At 44.0% G+C, this 18,145-nt stretch overlaps 1 protein-coding gene across 1 annotated transcript in view; it reads right to left on the bottom strand.

Moving 5' to 3' along the window:
• LOC140202421 (delphilin-like) overlaps positions 1-18,145 on the bottom strand; it is a 366,191-nt gene that overhangs the window by 98,363 nt on the left and 249,683 nt on the right. Inside the window, exons 4-5 of the mRNA XM_072267289.1 lie at positions 16,927-17,012; positions 16,543-16,612 (exon numbers count right to left, since the gene is read on the bottom strand). Of these exons, the coding sequence (XP_072123390.1) occupies positions 16,543-16,612; positions 16,927-17,012 (156 nt within the window). The remainder of the gene's footprint in view (positions 1-16,542; positions 16,613-16,926; positions 17,013-18,145) is intronic.

Genomic DNA, 18,145 nt, shown 5'->3' on the forward strand with positions numbered 1-18,145 from the left:
CGAGACCCTTCATCAGGACTAACTGAAGGAAGAGTGAGTAAGGGATTTTAAAGTTGGAGGGGGAGGGGGAGAGCCAAAATGATAGGAGAAGACAGGAGGGGGAGGGATAGAGCCAAGAGCTGGACAGGTGATTGGCAAGGGGGATATGAGAGGATCATGGGACAGGAGGTCCGGGAAGAAAGACAAAGGGAGTGGGGGGGACCCAGAGGATGGGCAAGGGGTATAGTCAGAGGGACAGAGGGAGAAAAAGGAGAGTGAGAGAAAGAATGTGTGTATAAAAATAAATAACGGATGGGGTACGAGGGGGAGGTGGGGCATTAGCGGAATTTAGAGAAGTCGATGTTCATGCCATCAGGTTGGAGGCTACCCAGACGGAATAAGGTGTCATGCCATCAGGTTGGAGACTACCCAGACGGAATATAAGGTGTCATGCCATCAGGTTGGAGGCTACCCAGGGTAGCCTCCAACCTGATGGCATGAACATTGACTTTTCTAACTTCCGCTAATGCCCCACCTCTCCCTTGTACCCCATCCATTATTTATTTTTACACACACATTCTTTCTCTCACTCTCCTTTTTCTTCCTCTCTCCCTCTGACTATACCCCTTGCCCATCCTCTGGGTCCCCCCCCCCACTTTGTCTTTCTCTCTGGGCCTCCTGTCCCATGATCCTCTCATATCCCCTTTGCCAATCACCTGTCCAGCTCTTGGCTCCACCCCTCCCCCTCCTGTCTTCTCCTATCATTTTGGATCTCCCCCTCCCCCTCTCAAATCTCTTACTAACTCTTCCTTCAGTTAGTCCTGACGAAGGGTCTCGACCTGAAACGTCGACTGTACCTCTTCCTAGAGATGCTGTCTGGCCTGCTGCGTTCACCAGCAACTTTGATGTGTGTTGCTTGAATTTCCAGCATCTGCAGAATTCCTGTTGTTTGCGTGGACTTAGATGTTAACTGTCCTGTGCTATCACCAGTGGAATCATCAGTTGATCTGCCACCTGTCTTCAGGAGTTTCAGCCCACTTATGATCAAGACTCCCTGGAGGTGGTGGGCCAGCAGTGCTAAAGCACCACCTCCCACTGGTGAACTTAAAAACTTGGCATCTGCCTCTATCAGAGTTGTTGGTCACTTCCATCCAACAGATAATTTGCTCTTCAGATGTCTATGCAACTACTGAAGGGTTTGCAAGATATGTATACACTGTCTGACTATCTGCCCCTCTGGACATACTTGGTCCACACCCATGCTGATCCATTCTCTGCTGCCTCAGCTACAGCCCTGCTGGTTGACTTGATCTCTCTTCTAGTGAAGCCAAGGTCATGCAGTCACTTCTGGAAAGTGAACGCAATAAACCCACGGCAGCCTACTTCGAATGGATAGCATGAGACCTTCCACCCTCTGTCTCTGTACTCTGATCTTAATTCTGCATACTTGGTTAACTTGCGCTCATGGGCTTCATCGATGTTGTCTTCCCAGGGGACTGTGAGTTCACCAATAACCACTTCTCTACTGGTACAAAATGTACCTTGGATGAAAAGCATCACTATATATCTAGCATGTACTGCATCTGCTAAGGATGTGCTTAGAGGGGCAAATATGATTCGATCCTTACTTTTGACTGGAAATTGGATTCCTCCATTTCTGAGAGGACTAAAAGATTGCTGCATTAAGTCTAGTGCTGAATTTGGATCTTTCCAAATAAATGTAGAACTTAGTCAAGGAATGTTCAGAAGAATATTATGGTGGTTTATCAGCAGGTAAAAATGCTAAAGTGGGACCAGTATGGTTCTTGTGAGACCATGCTCAGTTGAATATAACCACTGGCACTTTGCTGTGTGGCATTCACAACAGGAAATTTGCCCTTAAGGGTTCAATCCCCTTGGCACATTAGTCAATGGTTTCTTACATTTATAGGGAGTAGTAATGCCCAAGAGGCTAACTTATCCTCATTGAAACAAAAACAAAACAATTGTCCAATTAGCTAACGTTTACAACTGGGAAAATGTTGGAACCCATTATTAAGGGCAATGGACATATAGAACATATACAATCCTGATACAATCAAGAAGAGTTGATGTGATTCTATAGAAAGACAATTTGACATTTATTACAGTTCTTTGCAGATGCAACAAACAAGATGGATAAAGGGTTAACAATAGATCAAACAATTTCGATATCCAGAAAGCATTTAATTAGGAGCCAAATATAAGTAAAGTCACTTCAATATGTCGGAGAATATACAGTATGCTAGGATCCAAGAATGAACTGGCTAACAAACAAATGGATAAATCATTTCAGGTTGACTAGCTGTAACTTAAAGGTTGCCAGAGGAATCAGTATTGGGGGTTCAACTATTTACAGAAAATATTAGTGACTTAGATTAAGTAACCAAACATATTGTATTGAACTTTTCTAATCATGCAAAGACAGAACAAAATACAAGCTATGAGGAAAACCGGCAAAACCCTAACCAACTCTACAGTTTAGCAACACTAAAAACTGATCACTTTACACTAACAACACACATCAAAGTTGCTGTTGAACGCAGCAGGCCAGGCAGCATCTCTAGGAAGAGGTACAGTCGACGTTTCAGGCCGAGACCCTTCGTCAGGACTAACTGAAGGAAGAGTTAGTAAGAGATTTGAAAGTGGGAGGGGGAGGGGAGATCCAAAATGATAGGAGAATACAGGAGGGGGAGGGATGGAGCCAAGAGCTGGACAGGTGATTGGCAAAGGGGGTATGAGAGGATCATGGGACAGGAGGTCAGGAGAGAAAGACAAGGGGTGGGGGGAACCAGCAACTTTGATGTGTGTTGCTTGAATTTCCAGCATCTGCAGAATTCCTGTTGTTTGCACTTTACACTAAAATAAGACTTTGTTTTCTTTGTTCTAATTTAATTTTTTCTTGTAAAATTGTGCATAATGTATGTTTTCTTACAAATGCTATTTATATGATGCTAAGTTTTGTGAAACTGCTGCAGAGCTTAAGAGGGGTGACGGCGTTTAACGGCAACTCCTTTGCTTGCAACTTCGGAAACTGCTGTATTTCGACCTTAATACCTTTTTATTTTTCCTTTCAGGGTTCTTTTGAAGACCCTGACCTGGAGTTACACGCAGGCTTCGGTTCTTTGTGGGAATGGGACCCGTTCTCAGGGTTCTACGACTGACCACTATTCGACATGCCAAGGGTTCGGAAGCCTAAGATCTCAGGGCTTTGGAAACAGGTGGATCGAGGGTCGGTGTCATGGCAGGAGACTCGTGTGCTGTTGGAGAGGCCAGAAAATCTTGGACTGAGGTCTTTGCGATCTTCGGACACAGAGCTTGAAAAAAACGACGAAACGGACTTTTAACATTGTAAGCCAGCGGGTTGTTGTTATGTCTCCTGCTTGCTGTGAAAATGGGGGAACCTCCCTCTCCCTTGCCAGGGAGAGAGAGAGAACCTATGGGTTGTCGAACTTCGGATGAAATGTGAAGCTTTTGGGGTAAATTTGGTCTGTGTCTTTGCTATCGCTCGGAGCTGGTGCGCTTTTTTTTGCTGGGGGGAGGGGGGATTGTTGCTTGCCACTGCTTACGCGCGGGAAGGGGGAGCTGATGGTGGGACTTTGGGGTTCTCACGTTTAACTGTCGTTCATTCATTAAGGCACTTCTCTGTTTTCATGGATGTTTGCAAAGAAAAGGCATTTCAGGATGTATATTGTATACATTTCTCTGACATTAAATTTGACCTTTGAAATAAGTTTTTCATTACGCCTGCACATACATGGGATGATAGATATGGTAGGGGTAAAATCTAGGCATGTCTGTTTGTGGATTGCCTAGCCACTGGGCTTGAAGATACCCATTGGCCAAGGAAACTTTGGTAACAGTATCTGCTTCCACTGACACCAGTTTAAGTAATTAATCCTCAAACGCTGCTTAGGAACTTGTACAATATAATCCCGCCCGTTGTAAAATGCTACCTCATGTAAGCCCATGTCATTTTCTTTAGTTTTTCCTCCACCTCATAAGCAGCTGAAGCAGCACAGCTACGTTCCCTCTTGATCCACTCAGCCGGAACCTTTTACCTTCACAAAAGCCTGCATCCTTGCAGCTGGCGCTGCTGTAAACATTTACAATGAATCTCGTTATGCCTTAGGAATAGCACATAACAGTGGACAATTATTTAGACCATAAGACATAGGAGCAGATTTAGGTCATTCAGCCCATTGAGTCTGCTCATAGGTAATCCATCATCCCTCTCAACTCCATTCTCCTTACCATCTGCCCATAACCCTTAAAGCCCTGATTAATCAAAAACCTATCAACCTCCACCTTAAATATACTCAGTGACTTGGCCTGCACAGTCTTCTGTGGCAATGCATTCCACAGATTCACCACCCTCTGGCTAAAGACATTTTTTTCTCATCTCTGTTCTAAATGGATGTCCCTCAATTCTGAGTCTGTCCTCTAGTCCTAAACTCCCCCCACGATAGGAAATATCCACACTATCTAAACGTTTCAATATTTGGTAAGTTTCAAGAGATTCCCCCCTCCATATTCTTCTAAGCTCCAGTGAGTACAGCCCAGAGCCACCATATATTAATCCTTTCATTCCTGGGCTCATTCTGATGAATCTCCTCTGGACCTCGCACAATGCCAGCACATCTTTTGTTAGGTAAGAGGCCTAAAACTGTTCACAATATTCCCTGCAGTTTGACAAATGCCTTATAAAGCCTCAGCATTTCATCCTTGCTCTAATACTCTAGTCCTCTGAAAATTAATGCCAACATTGTTTACCACCAACTCAATCTGCAAGTTAACATTTAGAGAATCCTGTAGAAGGATTCCCAAGTCACTTTTGCACCTCAGATTTTTAAATTTTCTCCCCATTTAGAAACTACTTCACACCTTTATTCCTTGTGCAGAAGTGCATGATCAGGCACTTCCCCCCCAGTATTTCCATCTGTCATTTTTTTGACCATTCCCCCAATCTGCCTAGGTCCTCCTGCAGACATCCTGATTCCTCAACACTGCCTGCCCCTCCACCGATCTTCATATTGTCTGCAAACTTAACCACAAAGCCACCAATTCTTTCAACCAAATTATTGACATACAATGTGAAAAGGAGTGGTCCCAATACCGCCCCCAATAGTCACCAGCAGCCAACCAGAAAAAAGCCCCCATTATTTCCATTCTTTGCCTCCTGCCAACCAGCCTATTTTATCATGTGCCTCCAAGTACCCCAAAACCTCAACCTTAATAAGAGACCCCAACATCTTTCTAACCACTGAAGTTGGGCTAACTAGCCTGTAATTTCATTTCTTCTGCCTTTCTGTCTTCTTAAAGAGTGGAGCAACATTTGTAATTTTCCAGTCCTCAGGAACCATTCCAGAAGCTAGTGATTCTTGACACATCATTATTGATCTTCATAATATCTTCAGATACCTTTCAAGATCCTGAGGTGTAGTCCATATAGTCTTACCTCTTCAGAACTCCGACAAAACACAGCGAAATACAATGAACCTTTACCTGCTTTTCAATTATTTTGTTGTTATAAACTATGCGGCTCTTTCTAATGTAAATGATGAAATAACTAGAAGGAATACATGAGCTGACCCCTTTGCTAAGGCAGCAACATCAGGTCTTTATGGCCATGAGTCACTCCAGTGCAATCAGACTGCCAATACCTTCCAAATTCTTTTGGAACTCGTACAATTCCAGCGTGATGTTGACAGTGGCTGAAAAGACTTTATGGATTAAAGCACACTATGTGTAAAGACGATAAAGGATAGTCATAGTCATAGTTTATTGATCCTGGGGGAAATTGGTTTTCGTTACAGTTGCACCATAAATAATAAATAGTGACAGAACCATAAATAGTTAAATAGTAATATGTAAATTGTGCCAGCAAATTATGAAATAAGTCCAGGACTAGCCTATCGGCTCAGGGTGTCTGACCCTCCAAGGGAGGAGTTGTAAAGTTTGATGGCCACAGGCAGGAATGACTTCCTATGACGCTCTGTGCTGCATCTCGGAGGAATGAGTCTCTGGCTGAATGTACTCCTGTGCCCACCCACTACATTATGTAGTGGATGGGAGACATTGACCAAGATGGCATGCAACTTAGACAGTATCCTCTTTTCAGACACCACCGTGAGAGAGTCCAGTTCCATCCCCACAACATCACTGGCCTTACAAATGAGTTTGTTGATTCTGTTGGTGTTTGCTACCCTCAGCCTGCTGCCCCAGCACACAACAGCAAACATGATAGCACTGGCCACCACAGACTCGTAGAACATCACTCAGCATCGTCCGGCAGATGTTAAAGGACCTCAGTCTACTCAGGAAATAGAGACAGCTCTGACTCTTCTTATAGACAGCCTCAGTGTTCTTAGACCAGTCCAGTTTATTGTCAATTCGTATCCCCAGGTATTTGTAATCCTCCACCATGTCCACACTGACCCCCTGGATGGAAACAAGGGTCACCGGTACCTTAGCTCTCCTCAGGTCTACCACCAGCTCCTTAGTCTTTTTCACATTAAGCTGTAGATAATTCTGCTCACACCATATGACAAAGTTTCCTACCGTAGCCCTGTACTCAACCTCATCTCCCCTGCTGATGCATCCAACTATGGCAAAGTCATCGAAAAACTTCTGAAGATGACAAGACTCTGTGCAGTAGTTGAAGTCCGAGGTGTAAATGGTGAAGAGAAAGGGAGACAAGACAATCCCCTGTGGAGCCCCAGTGCTGCTGATCACTCTGTCGGACACACAGTGTTGCAAGCACATGTACTGTGGTCTGCCAGTCAGGTAATCAAGAATCCATGATACCAGGGAAGCATCCACCTGCATCGCTGTGAGCTTCTCCCCCAGCAGAGCAGGGCGGATGGTGTTGAACGCACTGGAGAAGTCAAAAAACCTGACCTTCACAGTGCCCGCTGGCTTGTCCAGGTGGGCGTAGACACGGTTCAGCAGGTAGACGATGGCATCCTCAACTCCTAGTCGGGGCTGGTAGGCAATCTGGAGGGGATCTAAATGTGGCCTGACCATAGGCCGGAGCAGCTCCAGAACAAGTCTCTCCCGGGTCTTCATGATGTGGGAGGTCAATGCCACCGGTCTGTAGTCATTGAGGCCGCTGGGGCGCAGTGTCTTCGGCACAGGGATGAGGCAGGACATCTTCCACAGTACAGGAACCCTCCAGAGCCTCAGGCTCAGGTTGAATACATGGTGAAGTACTCCACATAGCTGAGGGGCACAGACTTTGAGCACCCTGGTACAGACCCCATCCGGCCCTGCAGCCTTGCTTGGGTTGAGACATTTCAGCTGTCTTCTCACCTGTTCAGCCGTGAAGCCCACCGTGGTGATTTCGTGTGGGGGGAGGGGTATAGTCATGAGAGCTGGGTGGGGGACTGTGAGGGGTAGGAGGGGAGAGTGGAATGTGTGTTGGTTGGGGGCCGACAACAGATGGCTCATGTGGGGGATGGGCAGGGGTCACAATGTCAAATCTGTTAAGAACAGGTTAAGTTCATTGGCCCTGTCCACACTGCCTTCAGCTCCTCTGTTGCTAGTTTGCCGGAACCCAGTGATGGTCCTCATCCCCATCCAGACCTCTCTCATGTTTTTCTGCTGGAGTTTCCATTCAAGCTTCCTCCTGTACCTGTCTTTAGCCTCCCTGATCCTGGCTTTCAGGTCCCTCTGTATTGCCCTCAGCATGATGAGTATAATCAAAAATGAGAGATGCTCAACTTTAGTAAGGAAAGTAGCAACAACTATATGATTTGCCAGACATAATCCTGAAAGACACTGCTGGTATCCTCCGCTACTGGCCCCACCCCCACAGGAGGTCATTTGTACATCTCCAAATGGACTTTATGCAGTTACGTAAATACGTGGGTTATGATTATAAGACCATAAGACAAAGAAGCAGAAGTCGGCCATTTGGCCCATCTAGTCTGCTCCGCCATTTTATCATGAGCTATCCATTCTCCCATTCAGTCTCACTCCCCCGCCTTCTCACCATAACCTTTGATGCCCTGGCTACTCAGATACCTATCAATCTCTGCCTTAAATACACACAATGACTTGGCCTCCACTGCTGCCCGTGGCAACAAATTCCATAGATTCACCACCCTCTGGCTAAAAAAATTTCTTCACATTTCTGTTCTGAATGGGCGCCCTTCAATCCTTAGGTCATGCCCTCTCGTACTGGACTCCCCCATCATGGGAAACAACTTTGCCACATCCACTCTGTCCATGCCTTTCAACATTCGAAATGTTTCTATGAGGTCTCCCCTCATTCTTCTAAACTCCAAGGAATACAGTCCAAGACCGGACAAACGGTCCTCATATGTTAACCCTCTCACTCCCAGAATCATTCTAGTGAACCTTCTCTGTACCCTCTGCAACGTCAGCACATCCTTTCTTAAATAAGGAGACCAAAACTGCCCACAGTACTCCAAGTGAGGTCTCACCAGCGCCTTATAGAGCCTTAACATCACATCCCTGCTCCTATACTCTATTCCTCTAGAAATGAATGCCAACATTACATTTGCCTTCTTCACCACTGACTCAACCTGGAGGTTAACCTTAAGGGTATCCTGTACGAAGACTCCCAAGTCCCGTTGCATCTCAGAACTTTGAATTCTTTCCCCATTTAAATAATAGTCTGCCCGTTTATTTCTTCTGCCAAAGTGCATAACCATACACTTTCCAACATTGTATTTCATTTGCCACTTCTTTGCCCATTCTTCCAATCTATCCAAGTCTCTCTGCAGACTCTGTTTCCTCAGCACTACTGGCCCCTCCACCTATCTTCATATCATCAGCAAACTTAGCCACAAAGCCATCTATTCCATAATCCAAATCATTGATGTACAATGTAAAAAGAAGCAGCCCCAATACGGACCCCTGTGGAACACCACTGGTAACTGACAGCCAACCAGAACAGGATCCCTTTATTCCCACTCTCTGTTTCCTGCCAATCAGCCACTGCACTTGTTATGTGTTTATTATTTTTTATTTTTATTATTTTATTTAGATACAGTGCAGAATAGGCCCTTCCAGCCCTTCGAGCCACGCTGCCAGCAAACAACCAATTTAATCCTAGTTTAATCATGGACAATTTACAATGACCAATTAACCTACCAACCAGTACAACTTTGGTCTGTGGGAGGACACCAGAGCACCCAGAGGAAGCCCACGCAGTCACAGGGAGAATGTATAAACCCCTTACAGGCGGCAGTGGGAATTGGTCCCAGGTTGCCAGTACAGTAAAGTGTTGTGCTAACCACTACACTGCCACGCCTCCCATTATCTCCATGGGTAGAAGCTTATTAAACTCAGAAATTATGTTGTAATTTACTAAAGCTTTGATTTCCAGAATTTATTTCTAGGTTTGGGATCTCTCAGAAAATCCTCAAGTGATAATAGTCGATACTTTGTGGGTACAGTTATATAGGAGTTGAGAAAAGCCCTGCAGTGCAGGACCATTTTACTTGTCCTTACCATCCTCAATCTTACAGGGTAGCTGAAAGACAGAACGGGGCTCTGAAATTCAGGTTAGCTAAATCGCACATCGAGATCAAGCTAAATTGGTCAGAGGTGCTTCCACAGGCCCTCATGACTATGCACTGTACTCCAAACTGTGTAATAGGCCTACCTCCGCAGAAGATAGCTTTGGGATGTCCTATTTACTTGGTTAAACAGATGGACATATATATTGGGAGTGAAAGAATGTTACATTATTGGATAGCACTAGAACAGGCACTTAAGGGTTCCCATCAACAAGTACATGAACTCCAGAAGATTGAGCTGGTTGCAGAGTGCCACACCCCTGCTGCGAAGGTCCATCCAAGAATTGCTAACCACACATACTGCTTTAAAGTTTTCAAGGAAAGTTGATGCGGATATACACTTCGCACGTTAGGCCACTGGTGCTACCGGACCAGGGAACACGTGGCCAGAAGAACCTTGATGATAAGGACTGATGGACCAAATTCTTGATCTTTGCTATTTGCCACCTTAAGAAATCACTGTTTATTAATTTTTGGGTAATCTGAACATCTATTTTCTACCTAAATGCAGCAGTGTCTCACAATATTAATACTCCTAACACTTTCCTTTGCTTAGTTATGAATATGCATCACATACTAACGGGTCAGGTTGTTGGGTGTGATCTAATGGCCTATACATTCAGAAAGTAGGCTGCCAATGTTGCTGAGACCCCTGAATCATAATGATTTCGATTCTATGTTTTACTTTGATAATGAAACTAAAACTGTAAAGGGAGTAGGGACTGCACTGCCCATAGGAATGACTCTTGCCGATAAAACTGATTTGAGGGTTGGTATCAACCTACTTACAACGCATTGCATAACTCCACTGTGCTGAAGCTAGTTCATAGGGATAGGGATGAAGTATTTTACTGTAATCATCAAGAGACTTAATGCAGTATGTGCAATATTTGTACTACTGGTGACCCTCCAAATCCTGCTAATCATACTTATCAGGCACATGGCCACCAGGCCTATCACAGGCTGCCAGAAGTACGCCTTAAAAATGGGCTCTCTGCCCCTAACCAAATCCATGGAGGGGTTATTGATATCTGGCCTACACAGCATCACACATGCTGTGCCTGTCAACTCTTTTTTTTCCTCTCTCTCTCTCTCCCTCTCCCCCCCCCCCCATCCTACTGTGTGGGACCACCAGCAAAGGACTACAGAAACTTGAGTGTTTCTGGATTGTTGTGTTCCTGTTCTAGGGACCTACTGGACTGACTCATGAAAGCACTAACATAGCCTCAGCGCTGCTGGAGAAATGGCTGATGATACAGCCTTAGCACTACATTATGAGCCAGGACATCAATGCCATTCCTGCTGAAATGGCGGCAATCCAAACCATGGCCCTTTAAATCAAATAGCACTAGATTTTTTGTTTAAGAGAGGTGATACCTGTGCTACTATTAGCCAGGAGTGTTGCCTGATACACCCGAGAATATCACCAGTTTAGCTGCAGATTGAGCAGCCTGGAGACGAAGTGTGAATCTCATTTCCATTGTTTCTCTCCATTGTTCCTCTCCGATTGAGGCACTGAGGGCGCAAGCTCATGATCGGCTCTACTGCTTCTCTCTGATGAGCAAGGTTGAAAGTCAACAAGGACAAGAGCAGAGGACAAGTGGATGCTCAGTGCCGTCTGCCTATGTTTGACCAGTCTTCCTCATCCTCTTGTTAGCTGTTCTTGGAGGAAAGTGCGGGGGTCCGGAACCTATGTTGCAAGTTGTCGACTTGTTTTGGGAGACTTGAAGATTCATGTTGTATGTATTCCTGGATTCTGGTTATTCTTTTTTTTGCTGTTTTTCAGTGGCTTCATCGGGGCGTTTGGCGCAGAATGGGGCGCTTTGGGAACACTAGTCAACAGCCTGCAGTAGGCTAGCAGTGCAGTGTTGAACTGAAGTAAACTAAATTCTACTAGACTCCTGATCTGATATTCAATATTGTGTGTGTTGTTCACTCGTTTTTTTCCCATTTGCAAAATTTATTCTTTTTTCACACATTGGATGTTTGATGTTTTCTTGAATAGGTTCCCTGATATTTCTAAATTTCACAGCTGCCTGCAGGAGAATGAATCTCAGAGTTGTATTAAGTACACATACTATGGAAATAAATATACTTTGAGTCTTTAATTCAAACATAGTTTACCAAATGGTCAATATCTGTAATTGCTAGCCAATTCTGTATAAAAATACAGAAGATGGAGGAGAAGATGGCGGCACAACGCAGCTTGCGCGGCCACTCCGGTGAATGATATCTGTAATCTGTTAAGTAGGTTGCCATACACAATCCTGATTTGAGGGAGACAGACATGAGAGCACGGAGGAACATCTGTGAAACTTCTGAAATGCCTGCTTCGCTGCCGCTGCTACTGTGTGATCCGAAATCTCCGGAGGGGAAGGCCCCGAGCCCTCAGCTTTGTTTGTTGTTCGGTGGCCGGGGCAGGGTCAAAGCACTCAGCAGAGATGTTGCTCGGTGTCAGAGGGCTGGTCGGAGGCTCGAAGATTTCTAACGGACTCAGATTTGGCTGCGGTTGGGTAGGCAGGGAGAGTTTCTTCATTCTACCATCTGTGTGAGATGATGGGGCTATCGGGACTTGAGACTTTTTTTTTTACCGTGCCCATGGTCTGCTCTTTATCAAATTACGGTATTGCTTTGCACTATTGTAACTATATGTTATAATTATGTGGTTGTGTGAGTTTTAATCTTGGTTTGTCTTGTGTTTCTGTGATATCTCTTTGGAGGAACATTGTATCATTTTTTAATGCATGCATTTCTAAATGACAATAAACGAGGACTGAGTGTCCTCATAATCTAAATGACATTTTTTGTTCAGAATTCAGAACAGTGTGGTGACAGAGCCATACTATTCTCCTTGGGCACAAATAAAACAAAGTGTGGTTGAGGTGTAGGAATACATTTCTGCTGGGTCCAATTACTTTATTATCAGTGAAGACATATCAAGAGCCCTCTGTAACTTTTCATAACCTTCTATACTATCTACACACCACCTATTTTAGTATCATCTGCAAACATATTATCCATGCCTAGTACATTCACATCCAAATCATTCATATAATTACATACAAAGGTCCCAGTACCACACCCTGTGCCATCAGATTTCTGATTGGTCTATGAACCATGAACACTACCTCTTTTTGCCTGCTACAGAAAAGCATTGGAGTCAGTGCACGAAGGTGGCGTACGGTCCAAAAGTGATTGCAAGACCCTGTGGGACATTGGTAATGTAGAACGCTGCAAGTCCAGTTCACTGGTTTATTGGCAAGACGAACAGTGGGGGAACTGCGTGGTCTCATGCTGCAGTGTCACCTGTTGCAGCTGCCCAGGAGGGGAAACACCCAAGGAGGTTTAGCATGGCATCCATGCTGGACTGAAGACGGGTCCCTCCCACTGGTGCTGCCCTCCAGTATTCACTTAGTGGAAGACAAACTGGATTGCGTCCACGCATGCATTTGTCTGCGGACAGCTGAGGGCTTATTCTTGCTGACAACACCCATGCATCAGCAATTTACAAGTCATGTTACTCAGGGACTTGGGCTATATTATATTTTTTTGTGACTGTATGTTTACTGCTATCTTATACTGTGTTTTGCACTTTAACCTTGGAGGAACACTGTCTCATTTGGCTGTATTCATGGGTATTCACATATGGTTGAATGACAATTAAACAAACTTGAAGTATTGCACTATTTATTTATTATTACAACCCATAGCAATATTTTATGTCTTACACTATACTGCTGCCACAAAACTACAAATTTCATGCCATATAGTATGTCAGTGATAATATAGTTGATTCTAATACAGTACCACTAGACCTAGGCCTCCCATCCAAGAAACCACCCTTATTCACTACTATCCATTTCCTACTGCACAGTCTTCCTACCATTGAGTCAAAGGCCTTGCAAAAATCCATAAAGACATCATCCACAGCCCAACCCTCATCTACTCTCTTGGCTGCCTCCCTGAAGAGCTCAAGGAGATTTGTCAGACATGACTTCCTGTGCATAAAGCCATGCTAACTGTCTGGAATCAGACCCTGTCTTCTAAGTGCTGGTTAATCCTGTCCTTCTGAATTCCCTCCAGCAATTTTCCAGCCACTGATACCAGACTCACTGGCCTTTGTTTCCTGGCTTGTTTTTAAACTACATTTTTTTTAAACAATGGTACCACATCAGCCACTCTTCAGTTCTCCAGAACCTCACCTGTGGCCAGAGGTGAAGCAAAAATCTCTGCAATGGTCTGCACAATTTCTTATAAAGCTTCCCACAAGGTCTGAGAATGCACTAGGTCAGGCCCTAGTGATTTATGCACCTTAATGCACTTTTATGGCCTTAAAAGCCTAATCCATGTAATCTGTTATGTGGTCCCAGACAACCTTACTTTCCATCATTTTCTCCACAGTAAAAATTGAACAGAAATATTCATTGAACTTTCCACCCGTTCCTTTTGGTTCTGCAAACAGATAGCCACACTGATCTTTAAAGAGACTTTTCTCTCCCTAACTATCCTCTTACATCTTATACACCTATAGAATCTCTTGGGGTTTTGCCTCACGTTGTCTGCCAGATCGTTCTTATGTCATCTTTTTACCTTCCTAACTTGTTTCTTAAGTGCAGTCCTACACTTGTAGTCATCAAGAAATTCACTAGTTACCAACTGTTCATATGCACTGTATGCCTCCCTCTTTATCTTAACCACAGCTTCAATATCTACATCAACTAGGATTTCCAAAAACTGCTAGCCTTGCCCTTTTCCCCAAAAGGAATATGCAGGCCATAAACTCTTTCTATCACACTTTTGAAGGCCTCCCATTCAGCAGACATACCTTTCCTGGGAAACAATCACATTCACCCAACCACTGCATGATCCCACCTAATGCTTCCAATGCCCCAGTTCAGGATCTTACATTGTGAGCAGATCATATCCTTCTCCATAACGATATTGAAGTTAATAAAATTATTATCACTGCACCCAAAGTGTTCACTGCAAGACACTTCCATCACTTGTCCTTATTTCTTACAAGGAGGTCCAGTGTCGCACATTCTCTAGTAGGTCCCTCTCATACAGAGGCCTTGATCAAAGGCCTTGAGCCTTTGTCCCAGGGCTGAAATGGCAAACACACGGGGGCATAGTTTTAAGGTGCTTGAAAATAGGTACCGTGGGGAGGTCAGAGGTAAGTTTTTCACACAGAGAGTGTTGGGTGAGTGAAGTGTACTACCGGCGGCGGTGGTGGAGGCGGATACGATAGGGTCTTTTAAGGGACTCTTCGATAGGTACATGGAGCTTAGAAAAATAGAGGTCTATGTGGTAGGGCAATTCTAGGCAGTTTTTCGAGTAGGTTAAATCAGCGGTCCCCAACCACCGGGCCGCGGACCAGTACCGGGCCGCAAAGCATGCACTACCAGGCCGCGAGGAAACGATATGACTTGGCAATATGAGTCAGCTGCACCTTTCCTCATTCCCTGTCACACACTGTTGAGCCATTACGCATGCGAGGTCATTACGCACGCATTATTCATGTCAGCGCGGGAAGGAGATCAACTCTGAGCTTGCTGGCGGGCTGAGAAGCATGTTTGACATAACATCTCTGCCGGCATTTCGGATCAAAGTCAAGGCTAAATATCCTGAGATAGCCAGGAAAGCACTGAAAACGTTGCTTCCATTTCCAACATATCTCTGCAATGAATGCAACGAAAACTAAATTGCGGAATAGACTGGACATAAGGAACCTCCTTCGAGTATCGCTGTCTCCCATCACCCCTCAATGGCACCGTGTGGTTGCAGGAAAACCAGCCCAGGGCTCCCACTGATTCAGCGATATTGGTCTGTTGCAATGATTTTATATGTTCATACGGGGAAAATATGTGCTGTGTGTTTAATATCCAAACGTTACTTAAAATGTTATGATGCTATTAACTTATATAACCATATAACAATTACAGCTCGGAAACAAGCCATCTCTGCCCTTCTAGTCCGTGCTGAACGCTACTCTCACCTAATCCCACCGACCTGCACTCAGCCCATAACCCTCCATTCCTTTCCTGTCCATATACCTATCCAATTTTTCTTTAAATGATAATATCGAACCTGCCTCTACCACTTCTACTGGAAGTTCATTCAACACTTACTTCAAGCCCCCCTGTCCTCCCCAATAATTGACTTATCACTATATTCATGCGAGGAAAATATGCATGGTATGTTTAATATTAAATTCGTTAGATAAACACTTTTAGAAACAAAATTGAGTGTATTAGCCACTTATCACCTATATTCCGGTTGTGATTAACACCACCCCCACCCCCCCACAGAATCGCCAAAAACGATTTATAGAAAAAAAATCGGCACGTACATGCGTGCGCAAATCAGGCATGCGCACTGGTGCCCGCGCAAGGCTTCATGATCATTGTAGACTCACGTGGTAAACAACGTATTTGACTGCTACTCTTGTCTGTTGGCAACCCTACCACCCAGCCCACCCCACCGGTTGGCCGGTCCACAAGAATATTGTCAATATGAAACCGGTCCGCAGTGCAAAAAAGGTTGGGGAGACCTAAGTTAAATGGTTGGCACATCATTGTGGGTTGAAGGGCCTGTAATGTGCTGTAGATTTCTATATTCTATAACTTAAGCTTTCTTGTACACATTTCACAAATCCCACTCCAAGCTTTTCACACTGTGATTGTCCCAGTCAGTATTAAGGAAGTTAAAATCTCCCACCAATACTAACCTATTATATTTTTCTGCATCTGCTCCTCCAATTCCTGCTGACTATGGGGGAGGCTATAATACAATCCCACCAGTGACTCTCTCCTTCTTATTTCTAAGTTCTACCCATGGCCTTAATGGAGGACACCCTGATTATCCTCTAAAATGAATGATGTTGTGTCTTCTTTCATAAGACAGCTTTACTTTTAATATGCCTCCCGTTCATGACTAACACAAACATGTTTTCATGCACAAGGATGCCCGATGCATTCAGTATGTCTTCTGAACCTACCGCATGTCTAACCCGTTGAGAAACAGAATTCGATCCCCTGCCTTCAATCCAGACTTCTCAGCTGGACTTCCTGAAAGAGACATATGGTGAGCAAGAGGGATATTCAACAACTGTTAACCAATGCCATCACCTGAACATTTTCACTGGTAATATTTTACCTGTTTCACTGACTTCCTCCCACTTTTCCTGAAGCTAAGTATAGGCTAAGTTTTCTTGTCAAGTAGAAGTCCAACAACACCTACATCACTCACTAAACATCCTTGAAAATAGGAGCAAAATCTCCAGCAGATTCTTTGTCAAGTTTTGCGAATAAAATCTATTGATAGCTGTGCGTAACGACAAACCATCACTGTGCTGTGCATCTGGGAAATGTTTATAACTCACCTGGAAGAACAGACTCAAGCCATACTGGGCCATGGCCACGCAATGTAAAGCCAAAGCTCTTGTGACCTTTGTATACTCGGATCGTTCTGTTGAGAAAGAAAGAAATAATTGTAATTTATTGAAAAGACAATTACTCAACCGAGCTGCATATAAAACCTGGACCTATTTCCCCAGCGCTGCAGATACCCGACATGCGTGAATTTAAAATTTGCCATGCATTCATATTCTGATTATTGCACAATAAAGCCATATTAGTAAAGAAATAACATGTAACCTATCCTACTTAAGCAAAGTCTGGGATCTTCAAGAGATCTTAAAGGGGATATTATCGCTACATCTGATTGATACTGTAAAATATTATTTTACCATGGATCCTCAGATAAGCTGAAAATGACCAAATTGGTCCTTGGATAAAGTACACAGTTTATAACAGGGTGACAGGAGGCTACCATATCAAAATGGGTAAGCTACCGAAGAATAATTATTGACAGAGGCAAGTCATCACAAACATGGAAAAGTACACAAAATGTTATTGCCTCAATTGTTTAGTCAATGTTAAAGAAACCCTTACATTTCATCTGATAAATCCAACATGGCAGCATCCTTGTACTAATTGTTCACTTCCCGTTCAGCGAAGACAGGCATATTTCACCATGGCGAACCTCTTCATGACACATTAACTTTTCCATCTATCTTGCAAGATAAATTAGCCAAGTATTGTTCTCTGTTTGAGACAGGAATATGCCCAAGATCCAACACCTCCCTTGGGTAAGAGACTACTTACAAGCAACCATTGCCTTGCTCACACCATGACAGCAATATTCTGAATATCAGAATCAGAATCAGGTTTAATATCACTGGCATATGTCGTGAAGTATGCTGTCTCTGTGGCAGCAGTACAATGCAATACATAATAATAGTAGTTGCATGGTGCCCCATCATTGAGCAAGAAGGCAGCTACCTTTTCATTTAAGTTTGTACTCCCAAGATTAAAAAGGCAGTGCTTTCTAGTAGTTTTTCCAGAGTTGGACTGCGACCAATCACTGACCGGGATTCATTAGAAAGGGCAAATTTTAAAAAAAAGCATGTACAAGCAGAGCGGCAACTCTTGGAGTGGCTATTATGTGAGTGAGCCCGTGTTGGAGTGACTTTGGCTCATCAGGCTTGGATGAGAAAAGTATCAATTAGACTTCTTTCTTTTCTTTGTTCTTCATTCCTC

Source organism: Mobula birostris, chromosome 9 (genome assembly GCF_030028105.1).
Source record: "Mobula birostris isolate sMobBir1 chromosome 9, sMobBir1.hap1, whole genome shotgun sequence".
Taxonomy (NCBI): Eukaryota; Metazoa; Chordata; class Chondrichthyes; order Myliobatiformes; family Myliobatidae; genus Mobula; species Mobula birostris.